The sequence below is a fragment of the Manis pentadactyla genome, chromosome 1, assembly GCF_030020395.1.
Source record: "Manis pentadactyla isolate mManPen7 chromosome 1, mManPen7.hap1, whole genome shotgun sequence".
Lineage (NCBI taxonomy): Eukaryota > Metazoa > Chordata > Mammalia > Pholidota > Manidae > Manis > Manis pentadactyla.
Window position 1 is genome coordinate 201,310,256 of NC_080019.1, and position 16,229 is coordinate 201,326,484.

At 51.4% G+C, this 16,229-nt stretch overlaps 1 protein-coding gene across 3 annotated transcripts in view; it reads right to left on the minus strand.

The window, feature by feature from the left end:
- The window catches only part of NUP210 (nucleoporin 210), a 114,861-nt gene that overhangs the window by 15,685 nt on the left and 82,947 nt on the right, over positions 1 to 16,229 (minus strand). For all 3 annotated transcript variants that reach the window (XM_036911497.2, XM_036911498.2, XM_036911500.2), the window contains exons 21-30: positions 14,157 to 14,285; positions 12,996 to 13,123; positions 12,761 to 12,896; positions 11,176 to 11,238; positions 10,762 to 10,941; positions 8,111 to 8,191; positions 6,948 to 7,079; positions 5,749 to 5,907; positions 2,996 to 3,087; positions 507 to 681 (exon numbers count right to left, since the gene is read on the minus strand). In XM_036911497.2, the coding sequence (XP_036767392.2) occupies positions 507 to 681; positions 2,996 to 3,087; positions 5,749 to 5,907; positions 6,948 to 7,079; positions 8,111 to 8,191; positions 10,762 to 10,941; positions 11,176 to 11,238; positions 12,761 to 12,896; positions 12,996 to 13,123; positions 14,157 to 14,285 (1,275 nt within the window). The remainder of the gene's footprint in view (positions 1 to 506; positions 682 to 2,995; positions 3,088 to 5,748; positions 5,908 to 6,947; positions 7,080 to 8,110; positions 8,192 to 10,761; positions 10,942 to 11,175; positions 11,239 to 12,760; positions 12,897 to 12,995; positions 13,124 to 14,156; positions 14,286 to 16,229) is intronic.

The window sequence follows — 16,229 nt, forward strand, 5'->3', positions numbered from 1 at the left end:
GGCCACGTGAGTTAGAACCCAGACTCTCTCAGTCACTGTGTCACCTTCAGCAAGTCACTTCCACTCTGAGCGTCAGTTTCCTGGCCTATAAAATGGGTCACCTGCTCTCCAAGTTGCTACATATGTAATGAATTTCCGTGTCAAGTGTCTAGCATGTGCATTCAATGCTCTTAGACATCTGCCATGTTCCAGGCACCAGCTGCTCAGTCAGGACACGGTGATGCCAGTCCCAGCAAATTACAGACCCTGCTGGGCCTCAGTTTCCCCATCTACGAAATGAGATCATTGCAACTAACAATCACCAAACATCTTTAGGTCTGACAACCAGAAGATTCTGTAGCTTTTTATCTAGGACCTTGTACCCCAAGTTATTCTTAAATAAATTCTTACATACAATTTCTCAGCTGGAAGGTGAAATATATTCTTTTTTATACCTGAAAAGGGTAAATTTTCACCTTGGTACTACTGCTTTTATTATTTCAAAAAGGGAGAGAACACGATCCTACCTTTACAGCAATGTTCATGGTTTGGTTGGCCCCAAAAGGCTCCTGGGCAGTCACTTCGATAGTAGACATCCCAATCCGAGCCCCTGACACCAGGAAGCCCTTCCCGTCAACATGCACAACGGGAACCTTCTCAGGCCCATCCAGGATACGGTAGCTCAGAGATGCTGCACCATCCCTTTGGAAAACAAAACAGACATGTTTTCATAGGCAGTGGAAGTGGGAGTGGGTCACAGTGAGGGGCCCAGAGTTCCCTGCTCCGAGAACCAGCCACTGGGGTTCCCAGCTGCTCCTGGGGGAAGAAAAGGCCCAACCTTAGCCCTGCCCTGCATCGGGACCACGTGCAGGCAGCCGGTCGGCCACCTCATCTGTAATCCATGGGAAACCTAACTGGAAAACCAATGGTTCCAAGGAGAGAATGGTTTCTTGCTCTTCTGTCAACCACGGGTGGTCAGTGGGGAGGGAAAGACCCTGAGGGCTGAATTTCCTTCATCAGCTGCCTGGGACATTTACTGTAAAATATTGTTTGTGAGACAAACTGTTTTCAGGGCACTTGAATAAGACATCTTGGCGTACCGGAAAGAGATGAGGCTCTGAGTTGGACAAAACCAAAAGGCAGTCCCATCTCCTGCAAAGAGCTGTGTGCCTTTAGGCATAGCATGCCCTAAACAACGGACACGGCTTCCTTGACTAGTAAAGGGGATCAATGGTCTTGCCCTGTCCTGTTGCCAAGAGCCAGTCATGGTGAAAACGGGCTGCTTGCTCAGAAAGTGGTTTGTAAAGGAACTGAGAATGTGCACCAGCTGCAAGACAACGATGAGCATTTTTTTTGTATTAATTAATATAGTTACATGAGCAACATTATGGTTACTAGACTCCCCCCATTATCAAGTCCCCCCACTTACCCCATTACAGTCACTGTCCATTGGCGTAGTAAGATGCTATAGAGTCACTACTTGTCTTCTCTGTGTTGTACTGCCTTCCCCATGCCCCGCCCCTACATTATGTGTGCTAATCGTAATGTCCCTTTTTCCCCCTTATCCCTCCCTTCCCACCCGTTCTCCCCAGTTCCTTTCTCTTTGGTAACTGGTAGTCCATTCTTGGGTTCTGTTAGTCTGCTGCTGTTTTGTTCCTTCAGTTTTTTCTCTGTTCTTATACTACACAGATGAGTGAAATCATTTGATACTTGTCTTTCTCCACCTGGCTTATTTCACTGAGCATAATACCCTCTGGCTCCATCCATGTTGTTGCAAATGGTAGGATTTGTTTTCTTCTTATGGCTGAGTAATATTCCATTGTGTATATGTACCACATCTTCATTGTCCATTCATCTACTGATGGACACTTAGGTTGCTTCCATTTCTTGGCTATTGTAAATAGTGCTGTGATAACATAGGGGTGCATCTGTCTTTCTGAAACTAGGCTCCTGCATTCTTAGCAAAGATGAGTGTTTTATATTCATGTATGTGTTCATTAACATAATAAAGAAACTACAGGAGACCAAGGCTATCCATCACCTCCAGGGCTAGCCACCTCCTGCTCTTTGCTCCTCCCAGCCCTATGGACCTCAGATGACTTTCAGCAAATGTTACTGCTTCTGCTTCAGCTTTCACTCCCATTATCATCAACCTCTTCCAAGGAAAACTGCAGGACTCCTGTTCATCCTTCAAGTACCAGCTCCATCTGTGACATGCCTCGGTTAATCCTGGCATGGAAGGCCCTTTATTGTACTATGGCTTAAACATTATACCTTGTTTTATTACAGCCTTTCTTATGTTTTACTTCTCTCTTCCCCACCAGACTTCTGAAAGGCATCAATGCCACTCACCTCTGTTCCAGGAGCCGAGCACACAGCCTGGCCCATAGCCCCTTTTGGCTGAATGAACACCCTGTATGTGTGTGCTTCATGGAACACGTGAGCATCCTGTGCTCCTTCCAGCCCCCACTTTGCAACTGTAGTTCACGTACAAGTCATCAACGGTATGTGGATGCCAGGTAGGAATTATGTTTGCAGACACACTTTAAAATTGCACTTCTCAAATGTAAATGTGCATCCCAACCACCTGGGGACCTTGTTAAAAGTGCGGGCTTGCAGTGGGGCCCCCACACTTTAACATGCAACCTGGTAACGCCCATGCTGCTGGTTCAGGGACTACACTTCAAGCAAGTCTTGAGGTCACAGGGGCATTTGAAAAGCTCAACACTTCCACGGTGGTACTTTTTCCCTTTGAAGTACTGGATTTCAGTAGCAGGTATTCAAAGGTTTCCAGGCTACAGGGAGGAAGAGGGAACCGCAGGGACAAGTTAGATAGAAGACGAGGGGAAGTCCAAGGGAAGAGAAGGAATGCAGAAGGCACATCTATTTCAAACGCAACCCACACCATTGTAGAGTTCACTGGAAGCAGCAAGGCTCCTGACCACTTTGACCAATGAGTGGTGGGATGCAAGCACAGCCTCACAGCCTTGCTGAGAACAAGCACTGAGTCACGTACCTGTTTGTCTGAAGCTTTATAAATGAGTTAGGTGACATTAATATTTGGTCTGCTTCTATTTCAGGGTTCAGCAGCAGCAGCTTTTCAAATACCTGGAATAGAGGGTGAGTTTTATTTCCTGTGATGCACTGCAATCGTGTCCAGGTGTCTGCTTCTCTCCCAGCAGTGAGCTCCAAGGGGAGCCCAGAGATGAAAGCACTGTGGCAAGGACCCGTCAGGCCACAGGGTGACATGCCAGCTGACTCTTAAGAGGCCAAGGTGTGATGAGGAAAAGCAGGCAGGTGCACGTTTATGTTCCCCGAAGGGAGCTGATCCTTGGAGCCAGGAAGCACAGGCCCGTGCCTGAGTTCCCGGGGGTGGGGGAGGCGAACTGAGGTTGCTAGGATGGGTACTCAGAAGGCAGCGGGCACAGTCACAGGGCCCAGGCTCTCGCTCGGCCATAACTCTGCCAGGTCTGAGCTTGGAGAAAGCTCCATCTACATTCTCCTCTCTCTCATGACCACCTCAGGACAACTGCCGTCCCACCCCCTTGGCCCTCATCTCACTTTGTCCTGCCATGCTCCCTCAGGATTCACAGAGCAGGTTGGTGACCTCAGGGCGGCAGATGATAAATCTGATAATGAACCATTGAATCCAATCCTGTCACCTCCCCAGGAGTCCCAAAACCCTCAATGGCTTCCAACTCCCCAGCACTTATCAGGAACTCCAGACCCCTCAGTACACATCCGAAGCACCCATCCCCCTTCTAACTCCTTTTCTCTAAGGGCCCTCAGCAGCATCCCCGTTGGCAGCCAACCCCAGATGCCGGGCACGGCTTTGAGCTTCCCGTTGGCTTCTGATATGGTCAGGCCTGCCAGACTCTCCTTAAGGTGGGAGCCTCTGGGCAGTGTCTGAAATCAACTGAACTGAAAGATGATTTTCCAGGAGAAAACTGGCCTGACTCCCCTCCCTCCCAGCACTGCTATGTTCTGGTCATATACTTAAGTTAAGTTTCCTCATCTGCAAAGTGGATCTATAACTAATAACCCTTGCCATGCCTGTCTCAAAGAGCTGCAGGGTTTGGGCAACGGTGTTGAGTGGCAGTGCTCTCTAAACGGTGAATGATAAATGGCTTTTGGGAGCTGGATGGGGTTCTGGGATCAGGTGAGTCCTTCCACCAGGCAGGCGGCATCCACAGTGAAGCAGCCTAACTGATTTCAACTCCTGTTTCCTCCTATTTTCCTTAAACTTGTATTCTTTGTTGTCCCTCATTAAGTGGAGGTGAAGGTACAAAGATACACAAAGGTACACTGTCCTGGTAATTCCACTTCAAGAGAAGAAACAGTATAAGCACCATGGTAAATGGCAACTGACACTAGGCCTTGCTGCCAGGGAGGCAACAGGGAGTGGTGGGGCCCATGGCAAACTGGAGAGCACAGCTCCATTAAGGGTGGAGTTGCTTCTCATCTCCTGATTTTGGCTGGGGCAAAAATGCCATGTCTTCAGGACAAGCTGCATATTGGATTTTTATACAAAATCTTCCTATTTTTAAATGCTGGCAACAAATAAAAATTGTTTTAAAGCACTGAGTAAGCCAAGTAAAATACATCTATGGGCTGGATCCACCATACTCCAAATTCCATCTGCTGCCAGCTAGGGAAACTGAGGCACGGGGCCATTAAGTGACCCAACTGAGGTCACAGAATTTGGAAGGTGCAAAGCCCATCTTTAATTCCATGATAGGTACCAGACCTTATTTCATTTTTAACCAGGAAGAACATGTGTGTGTTTGTCCATGTGAATATCTGTGTTCATTTGTGTATCTTTGTGTACATATATATGTATTTTTAGGTGTGTGTATGTATATGTATGTTTATAAATCTGTCTGTGTGTACATGTGCATGCACACGTGTGCAGGCAGAGGTGAGGGGTTTGACAAACAGGCCTATCTTTCTTTGAAAACCTGCCTCTTTACCCCTGGGTTAGAAATCTTTATTGCCTCCTGAAGAGGGAGCTTGATGTTTACGGGCTGCTTTCAGTTTTCTTGAAGTTTAGGGCACCCAGGGGCCACTGAGTCCCCGATTATCAGAATGGAACCTCTGAAGCTAAAACTGCTCTTCAGCAGTGACTTGTCACATCCGGGTTTTACTGAGGGGCCCTGAGGGACAGAAGGGGCAGGGCAGGCAGCAGAGAGAGGCTATCCCAGTCCTGCGCAGCATGGCCAGGCTCTGGTCTGGGCTCAGCGGTGTGCTCTCACAGGGCTCTAGGCATGTTTCTCTCTGAGGCTCAGCTTCTGTCTGTGAACCAGTGGGTCACACCAGCTCCCAGGCTGCCCACATAACACAGTGCTCAAGGACCTTCAGGGCCTGTGGCTCACTCACTGAATTTTCTAGTTTCTTCCTACCATGAAGACACCCCAGACCTCAAGCTCAGAATTATCTACTGTTTGGGGAATACACTGAGTAATTTCAGACCTCCAGGCCTTTGCACATGCTATTCCCTCTATCTGACCTGCCAGCCACCCCCTCCCATCCAGAACATCACTCCCCTGTGATGCCCTCAGTCAGCCCCATCTCCAGGTTCCCATGGCACCTCATACATACCACCAACCCCAGGCCCCCGCAGACAGAGAGCTCCTCAGGGGTCGGCCCCCAGACCCTGCCCTGGGGTGGCAGAAGGATGAATATGTGCCCCCACAGCCCCTGGGAGGACAGGGGCCGCTGATTGGCCCTTACTCTCCCTCTAATGGGGGCTTCTGCCCACTGATCCTTTACCTGGATTTGGATCTCATCGGAGAGTTCTTTGGTGAGGCCATGCAGCTGCCCAACCGTGGGGTCCACAGCCTTGACTACCACCCTCAGCCCAGTACGGCCTTTCACCCGGCCATGAACGTTCATGGCAAAGTTGTACTGTGACGGGAGCTGGAGCGAAGCCTGCGACAGACACCAAACATGACTTCAGGGACAGCGTGGGGCCCCAGCATTCCCAAAAGGGCAGAGGTGGACAGGACCTCCAAAGTCCTCAACAGCTGCCTGCCTGTTCCCCCTGGTCAGGGCCTGCTAATCCCAGGCCCTGCAGCACTGAGCACAGGGCAGCACACTCCCTCCCTCCCACCCCCGCTGAGTTTTACAATATTCACAGGTACAGGTGGAAAATGCTGGGTCAGCTCGCATGAGCCACTGCTCTCACACAGGACTTCTCAGAGCCTTTAGTGAGCAGAGGTGAGTTAGGAATCACCCAAAGGGATGCTAGGTTTGGCAGTGGTTTCCCACAAAGCCCCAGTGTTATGGGGTATCTGAGTAAGTCACATTGCTTGTACCACAGGGACAGCTGGGGAGCCCCTGGCACTGGTAACAGGACCTTGGCCCCACTGGGTATATTAGGGGAAGCTTTCATCCGACACCAGATGCATTTCAGGCAGCCTCTAGGAAAACTCATCCTCATGCTTTGTTCCCTTCCCAGCAACACCTACCACTGCCAAGTGTCCACAGGTAAGCCCACCTGGGGTGGCAGCCTAGACTCACCAGGGCTGGAACCCAGTCCCATATCCCTGTTGGCTCGTGGGGTGACTGCAGGCAAGTCCCTTCCCATGCACGGGCTCCAGTTAACACAGAGGGACTTAGTAGGTTCTTTCTAGCACCTTCCAGCTCTGAGACCTGAGAACAGGCCAGGTTCTCCCGTATAGGGCTATAAGGAGGGGAGTTTGGCCTCTGAGATAAATCTGGAGAAAAACCCAGGGCTGCCAGGCATCATCTCAGAACAGAAGTCAGAAGTTTCAGACTAGGGACCCCGACCAACCCTAAGATATTCTGGAGCTCTTGTGACTTCACCACAAGGCCATCATTTTGCTGCCTTCAGGGGCCAGGATGAGCCTGGGAGTGAGGGTGCAGACCTCATGTGCAAAAATCTGGTGAGAACCCCCACCCAGACGTTGGCTGTGGATGGAGGGTGGGGGGCTCTGGACAGCAGTTACCTCATGGTGTCGCCCCCGGATATCCAGGATGTCCCGCTTGGTGACTGACCAGTGGAAGGTCAGGCCAGGTACAGCATTGCCGAAAGAGAAAGGGTTCTGGTTGTTGGTGATCCCAGTGATGTAAACGGGCATCTGCAGGAGAGAAGCCAGGCCCGTGACCACCAGAGGCCCACTGCCGGGAGTGCTCCCGAAGGCCCAAGGCGCTGACCAAACCGCCTCCCCACCGCCCAGGAATCTTCCTGCCTCCTTCACGTGGTAGGAGCTCGGCCCATTCCTCCCTAACCAGAGGCGGGCACACACAGATCCAGGGAGATCTGGTGACATCGCAAATGGACAAGCAAAAGACAGAACTAGTCCCTCCCCACCCCATGCTCTTGGGCCGGGGGCTGTCTCACCTTGGCCTCAAGACCCCCTTCCTGAAATGATCCCCTAGAATCTCTGGGATGCTTGTAGGCCCCCAGCAGCACCACTGCCTTTGCTCGCTCAATCTGGCGGAGGTCCTGCTCACATGGGAGGGGCATGGGTGGGCTTCCCAGGCACCTTCGGCGCACTTACTGAGTCCCTCCTGCAAGGATGCACGGAGGCAATGCAGCAGCGCGTGAGGCTGACTCCACGCCAGGTGCCATAGTTGGTTCCTAGTTCCCTCACTTCCTAGCTGGGAGGCCTCGGCAGAGGCCTAAGCTTTCCCATGTTCATATCCTTATTGGTAACACGGATGTGGTACCAGCAGCTACTTCATGGGTTGTTACCAGACGGCAAATGTATTAATACACAGTTAGCATGCGCACTCCTGCCAGGTGCTGACAGGTGCTGGTGCTGCCTTAGGTGTGGGAAGGCGATAAGACTAGTGGAGACACAGGCGTCATTTGCTAATGGCACCAGCTTCTGGCTGGAAGGGGCAAAGGTTCTGCCTAAGGGGAGCGAGAAAATAGAGGGCCCATGTGATGCAGGAGGTGCAGGATAGGCTCCTGCAGCTTCAGAAGAAGCTGTTGATGACAGGGGCTAAGCTGATGAAGGGGAAATGGAGACTGTGCCAGCAGGAGGAATGGGGTCCCAGTGGCACTCTCCCCAAGCTCATCTTGAGCCAGAATGCAGAACCCAAGACCTGCAAGAGGCTGCTCTGACAGCACAGACAGGAGGGGCTGGAGAGGTCCCTGCCTCACCTGGGTCCCTGTCCTCATCCGAGTGATGGGGGCACGGATCCTCACCGCCTGGAGAAGCAGCACCTCCACCTCCACGAGATCCTAGAAAAAGGGTTTTGGGGTTCAGGCCAGCTGGAGTAGGCACTATGTGCTAGCAACAGGTGTTTTAGGAAGGGGGACCCCTCCAAAGAAGGAGGCTCCTGCCCAGGCCAGCTCAGAGTCACATGGCTAGAAGGCACCCATGGGATGTCCTCTGAGGCCACAGGCCTGTCTGATCCAGGTGTTCCAGGTCAGCCCTGCAGAGACTTGTGAGTAGTGACCAGGCACTGCTCTTCTCTAGGCTGGGAAACCCTTACAGGATCAGTCTCCAGACCCTCCCAATCCCAAATCTAGTCCATCTCTCTGACTGAGGGGGCTACAGAAGCAAAGGTAAGAGCCAGGCAGAGTCTGATTAGAGCATACCTCCTTCACTCTGAAGTCTATACTCCTGTTAATCTGGCCAAACCCTAACTTCATAAGGCTTCTTCATAGTGCTGTTGACTTACATTGAACCCAGGCTACTAAAGCCCCTAAGCCTACCTTCTGTGCCTTGTGATATGGCTAAAATATGGCACACAGTAGGTGCTCAGTAAACATTCATTCCCTTCCTTCCTGTCATCCTTTTCACCACTCAGTCTCCTCCTGCCAGTCCTGGCTTACCCCTCAGTCTTGGGTGTTAATTCTGTGACCTGGATTAAACAGATGGAACTGGGGGCTTCTGACTAGACTGCATGCCCTTTGTGGACACATGGGCCTTGGGCTGAGCTGCTGCCTGCCTGGGCTCAAGGAGATGCCTTTCACATGGAGATGGTGGCACAGCCTTTCCATCTGCTAAGGAACGCTAGGGCCTTCACCCAGCTTTCCCCCAACCTGCAAGATGGGAGATGACAGAGGGAGGCAGCCAGTGGTCAGACCACAGAGAGGAGTGGCCAGGAGGAAATAGCATTGTTGTGTGCCCCTCTGACCAAACTTCCAGCCAGCTGCCTTTTCAGCCACATGGGTGCCCAGGAGGGGAAAAATGGGTCAGTTCTTGAAGCCACAACCCTTTCTTTAGAAAGAAAGAAAAGCAGGGCCTGCTCGGTCCTTCATCTCACTCTCCAGGATGTCTATCTGAACCCTGCGGTATGCCACAGGACGCATTTTACATTCCCAGAGCTTTGTGGCTGTCTTTAGTAAATCAGTAAGTAGAATCTAGGCATCCACCTCCAAGAATCCAAGGACTTTGTGGTTTAGGCAGGACTCTTACAAAGACACTGAAGCTGCTGGAAAAGGGAGTAAATCAATGAACTCAATGTCGGATCAAAGTCAGCCCTCTCTTCTCCAGGGAAGTGCAAGTGCAAGCTACCTTGGGCGCTCAATGGTTACATGTTCCAAACTCGGGGGAGCTCGCGGACTGCTTTCCAGGGCCCAAGTCAGGATGAGGAATAGGGTGACTGGGTTGGTTCTGAAAAGGTTCTTGCCCACAACTGCATTACACAACACAACACCAAAGTCTCTTAGAACCCAGGTTGCCAGCACAGCCGTGACCACAAAGCAGCCTCCCCTGAGATACTTCTACAAGTCGCTGCAGGCAGAGGATGTTGGAGAATGCAAGCACCGAGCCCTTCTCAGGAGGTGGTAAAAATCTTTTAGCTCCACTAGAGGATATGTCCCAAGCCTCTTTGCCAAAGGAGGATATGTTCCCTAATTGCTTTTCTGCATTAGCAGAGATGTTGGTAGGCCGAGTTAGAGACCTTCCCAGAGACCCCTGGAAAGGAAGGGAAGACATCCACTTTCACCTGCTTGGAGTCAGGGCCACCAACACAAGCAGGAAGACCCTCCCAGGGAGAGGACTCCCTAACTCAGCCTACCGCATCTCTGCTAATGCAGAAAAGCAATTAGGAAACATATCCTCCTTTGGCAAAGAGGGCTGGGATATATCCTCTAGTAGAGCAAAATGATTTTTTTTCTTTTTCTCCTGGAATTACAACTCCAGGAGTGAAAGGCTGTTGTGTCCAATTATCCACATTTGCAGCTGCACATGCCCCGAAAGCTCCCAATGCAAACCACGGAGCCTGTCAGAGCCAACGGTGCCCCTTCTCCTCCACCAGAGTACTCCCAAGACCTGCTTGAAATAACAAACAGAAGGACTGGGGCGCTGATGCTAGCAGATGCCACACAGTGGCCGTGGGTCACTAGCTGTTTCCTCAGGCCCACCATCTATGAATGGGGTGGCAGCAAAGGCAGGCAGGTATGGCTACTAAAGGGGGTGAGTGTATAGCGCCCAGTGCAGAGCCTGACTATTACAGCCGCTGCCATCATCATGCACTGAAATGTCCCCAGGGCCGGGGCAGGCTGGAGAACTGTCCCATAAGTGACAGCTGGGGAGACAATCTGGAGAAGAGCAACCCCAGGGGCTGGGGGCCCCCAACTTGGCAGGTGGGGGTGAAGGGTAGGGGCAGCAGACTCAGAGGGCAGAAGCAAGACCCCAGAGAGGAGCGGTCCTCGGGAGCAGAGGCAGTAAACGGGGCTTCCTCCCCATCCCAGCTGACCAGCCCACCAGCTGCCTAGGAGACAGCACACTGCTGCCTGGGAGGCCCCGTCCAGGGTACATTCTGAAGGCACCTGTCTCCAGCAGCACTTACGCCTGTTACCTGAGACACGATGACAAGCTTGCCAGTCTCAGCGTCCACAGCCTGCACGACCCCTGACACGGTGCCATTGCCAACAGCCAGCCCACGCACCAGCCCAGTGCTCTGCACCACCGCAACGCTGTCGTTGCTGATGGAGAAGAGGATATTGGACTGAGGCTGGGGGCCGCCCTCGGAGGTGATCTGAAGTGGGGAGAGACAGCAATGTCTATCAGCCCCAACCTCCCCCCCACGCCAGCCCACGCCAACTCCTCAGAGGGCCAGGGTGCCAAGACCCCAAAGCATTCCATCTTAGTCCATCCTGATGCCCGAGCTGGGTGAGCAGGCCTGCAGCTGGGGCATGGTGGGGAGGAGATGGCCTTCCTGGTGCCCGGCGGCAAATAGGGCTGGGGCAAGGATGTGGCCTTTGCTTCCTACCTGCATCATGGCCCCGATAATCAGCGTCACCTTCCTGGGTATCAACCTAAAAGGGGGAAAGACCTGGGTGTGGAGACACAAGAGAGAAAGGGGACCATTGTGTTCCAAGCTCACACAGCTTAATATTCACACTTAGCATTTCCAGTGAGAGGGAGATGTGGCCCATGGCCATCACACCTCTGTGAAGAAGGACTGGTGAGGGCCTGGGGTCCTGGGCCAACTCTGAGGGGCTTGAGTGGTCCCCACAGAATCTCATCCCACCCATGGGCCTGAGGATCGGCAGTTCTCAGGGAAATGTCCTGCTGTTTGTGACTGCGCTTCACTTCACCAGATTCCAAGCCCAGTAGAAATAAAGACCTATTCATCCTAGACATCCCCCTGGAGCAGCAGTTCTCGTAGTGGGTCCCCTAACATCAGTGTCACCTGGGAACCATTAGAAATGCACATTCTTCAGTGTTCCCCGCCCTAAGACCCACAGAATCAGAGGGGGTCCTGCAGCCTTGTGTTTCATTTGACAAATTTAACAAGTCCTCCAGTGGATTCGATGCATGTTGATGTTTACAATCTACTGCCTTTGAGATTGTCCCAACTCCTCTTTGGAATTTTGCCTCTTTCACTAAATTTCTACAATTTCTACTGATAAGATTGCCTCAATGCCCTCAAAACTTTTCAAATGAGGAGAGAGGCTCGGGGGTGGGGTGGGGGGCAGCAGGAAGAGGATGCGCCCATCTCTGCAGCAGTGCACAGCCCCAGTGGCCTCCCCGCTGCAGGAACAGGAGAGCTGGTGGGGTGAGTGAATGTGCCAGTCAGCCCAGGGGCTGCTTTGTGCATGAAGATTAGTTTCTGTAGGGCTGCGCTATTTAAAGGCACACGTGAATTCCTCTTCACTGGGAGAAGAAAGGGGCACATCCTTCTAGAGATAAACCACAACCACTGGCTTTAGAATGCAGAGAATATAAAGCCCGCCAGCTGCCGTACGGTCAAGACCGATGGAGAAGCCACTAAAGGGTAAACCTGTAAGTGACTTCTCAGCCTTGGCTGCATTGGCCCCTGGTGATAGTGGGGCTCCTGTCAAAGCCTAACGCCACGAGACAGCCCTATGTCATACACTGACATAATGCTGGGGTGGGGCCCTCAGGGCTCCCGCATCCAGGAATTACTTGCCCTAGGAGCTCCCTAAGAGCTGCTTCAGACTGACAAGATGTGCCTCTTCACATGAGCCCCAATCTCTCTGCAGCTTCCACTTTCTGACACTTAAGGGGTCATGGGGTTAAAGAATGTTCTGCCACTCCCTTGCTGTGTGACAAGTTGCTCCCCTTCTCTGAGCCACAGCAATGTCCCAGAGGGAGATTAAAGTAACTCGACTGTTCCCCCTGAGGCAGCTCACCCCAGGCCCCTGGGACTAGCAAAGTCTCCCTTTTAATCAAAAGACATTGTAGGGCCCAGGTTTTAATATGGCCTCTTTGTGTTAGCTTCCTAGACTTCCCCTAGAACTCCCATAACAAAAAAAATTAACTCCCCCACCCCTTGGGTATGCCATAAGGGCTGGGCTGATCCCACATGGCGTAAAGAGGAACAGCTCTACCTCAATCTGCTGTGGGGCTGAGTTGATTCTCTGTCCGGCTTTGTCGGTCACAGTTGCTGTGAGACTGGTCTGGCCGATGGCCACGCCGTGGATGCGGAATGTGGCAGTGTAGCTGTCAAGGACTTCATCCAGGGCCCTGGAACAGAGGGACAGGCTGGGACTTCTCCCCCGCCCCCAGACGGACCTGTCAGCACTGTCTCCAAGACGCCTTCCTCTGGCCTATGGGAGGACTCACACCAACGTGACGATCTGGGAGGCTGCTCGGAGCTTCAGGTCCATGAAGGCAAAGTATTTGGCCAGGAAAGGCTTCTTGTGAAAGTCCAGCACCCGGACATATGCCTTGACGGTCTTCCCAATCTCCACCTACACCGTGGGGAACAGAGACTCAGGTGTGGCCTCTGAACAACCAATTCCACCGCCTACGGCACCCTCCAGCTTTCTGCAAAAGCATTCCCAGCCTCAAACCCACAGACCTAAGCTGACCTCCAGACTATTAGCCAACCAGCAAATGAAAATCAATTTAGTGCTTACTGTATACAAGGGGCCTTGGGGATACTTAGGTGCATGAATTATATTTCCCATTCTTAAAGAACAATCTAAAGAGGAAAGACACAGCTTAGAATGGCAACAGGCATACAGGAGGTCAGTATGTGCTCGCTCACCCAGCAGCTCACCCCTGGCAGCCCATGGCACATACAGTAAGAACTTGAGGAAATGAGAGGCAGAAATGCTTGGTGAAGAAACAGATGTGTGAACAGAAAATTCCCAGTGGAAATAGACCACAGGAGGACTATCTGAGGCTGTATAAGAATATCAGCTTTCAAGTCATCTAAGCTGCTCAAGCCTTCCCCTTTAATTATAAACCATTCTCTGCATTCAGGAAAACAGGAACCTGACAGCAGTCCCCTGTAAGCCTAGCTACAAGAACTTCAGGTATTTGGAGTAATAAAAATTCCCTATTTACATTAAAGAAAATATCAGATCTATTAAGGATTCCTTGTGCAAAAGCACCTGGCATAGTATATTTTACTCATTTGCACTGAAATTCGCTAGAATCCAAAACCTAATCAGCAAGGTATGAGCCTGGCTGGTTAGTGACCAACACCAGCTAGAGGGCAGGAATTCCCAAGGCAGGGCTAATGTGCAGACTTCATATGAGCTTTACTGATTCATAGCCGAGCTTTACTGATGCCAACCAGGATGAAGGAGGACAGCCCCAGAGGTTACTCCATATCATGCACACGGAACAATGGAGGTGAGAGACAGCATAAGCTGGAAGCAACTCGGGAGGCAAGTGGAGGGACTCAGAAACCAGGAGAACATCTCCCACAGCTGCAGTTTTCCTGGTGTTTATGAATTAGTGCAGAGGAGGCCGTACCAGGAAGCTGACACTGACCTTATCAACCACGCGGACGTACAGCTCCTGAATGTCCGATACGTAGACATCAGCCTTTGCCGGGGCAGGGAAGGCTAGGCACAAGTCATGGATCATGATGGTCGACGAGCCTGGGAGCAGGGGCTGCACCTGCAAGGTCGGAGGTGGGCTCAGTCACAAAGCAGCTCACAGCATCAGCCTATCACCCGTGGGACACCCGCTCCTGGAGAACTCCAGGACAGGAAATTCCTAACCCAAATATTGCCCTGCCCATTCCTCATTATGAGCACCCACTGGCTTGAAATGTAAAATGTTAGAGCCAAGATGGATCTCAGAGAGCATTTATTTCAAATCTATACAAACTACAAACTGGAGAAAATGGAAGCTGCTCAAAGGGGGGCAGTTGGTGGCCTTGGGGAACCTGGCAACATGGAGGCTGGGTGAGGATTCAAACTCAGGATGCCACATCTCCTGTCCAGGCCACCTGCCCCTGCAACTCTGCTAACAGAAGAACATTAAGACAGGGGCTGGGAAAGCATGAGACAGCTGCTTTCCAAATGGAGCTCTCACTTAGAAGTCCTAATCTCAACTCACAGAATCTCAGAACCCGGGAACAGATCACAGAGGCTACCATGGTCTTAAGCATAAGTTCTCTGAGGCTCATTCATCTCCATATTCATTTCTATCTCCGCTGTGCTTGAAGCAGAGACCTTATAAAATGTACTGAGTGAACACATCTGAGCGACTGTTTTTCCAGTCTTTCACTGCCAAAGACACTCCCCCAACACACAACCTTTTAAGTCTTCTTCTTTCTCTACCCTCCTCCCCAGTGCTCCTACGGTCAAAAGAATCTCTTTTGAGATTCTTTGGCATTATAATCACTCAGACAGACTTGCAGCAACTTGTCATATTGCTTAGGTGTATATCTCAACTGGGTGGTCTGGAAGGCTAGACAGGCAGGGGCATAGTCACAGAGCTAGTGGTGAGCTCAGAGGGCTGCATCCCAATTCCATCTGGCCTGGCTTTGTTGCCTATAGTTTGTGGCCTTATATTCATGTGAGGGGAGGTACGTGTATGTGAATGCTCAGTGTGTTTCAGTATAAAGAAGCTATGAAGAAAACACTTCAGATTTCTAAGGAGGCAACCAAGTATGATCGCATGTCACACCCAGGTTAAAACTCTTCAAAGGCTTCCCAGAGAGTCCAAATGATCAACACATCCTATAAGAACCTGGCACAGTCTGGCCTTTGCCCAATTTTAATTTCTAATTTCACTGCAAATCCCCTCCTGCACGGCCATCATTCTGCAGTCACACAGCTCTCTCTGTTCCTCAGTCAGCTAGTGTCTGCTGGCCACCTCAGGGCCTCAACAGCCCATCTTCAGGATCTGGGCCTGGGCCTCTTCCTCATTTCCACCTGCTGGCTCCACTCCCCCTCCAGGCTCCCTTAAGCATCCTTCCGCAGGAGTCTTGGCCCACACAGGGCAGGTTCCTTCACACCTCTCCTCACTTTTTCTAGTGCAGTTACACCACCTGTGACTCCATCTCGATGTATACCAAGGATTAGTGCCCATTCTCCTCCTCCAGGCTATCTTCTCCTGTGCTGCGGCCTCGGGACTGAGCTTAGCATCTGCCACAAACTACACATAAATGTGTCTTGATTAGATTAAAATTCAGGGTCACAGCTCTGAGTCACTGACTCTAGTAAAGAAACCTAGTGCTTTAGCCTGCTTGCTTAGCTTCACTCTTAGCTTTGCTATGATTAGAAATTCTGAAATAAAAAAAAAGTCTGTAAACTCCATGTACCTTCATCTCTTTGAGAAAAGTGCTGATTCTGGTCCAACTCCTTCAATACATATATGGGGAAACTGAGTCCCACGGGAACCTAGCCTTGAAGAGGCAGTGCTGGGGAGGGAGTACAGGGGTCCCAGTTTAGGAGGGGTCCTTCTACCACACGCTGTCACTTCCCAGAGCTGACGCCTCCAGCAACCAGAGTGGAGCTGTTGGGCAGGGGAGGTAGGAAGGGGGCTGGCAGGGAATGATGAGAGTTGAGACTGGCCCCAGCCCACAACTGAGGGCACGGAGAATTAACAAGC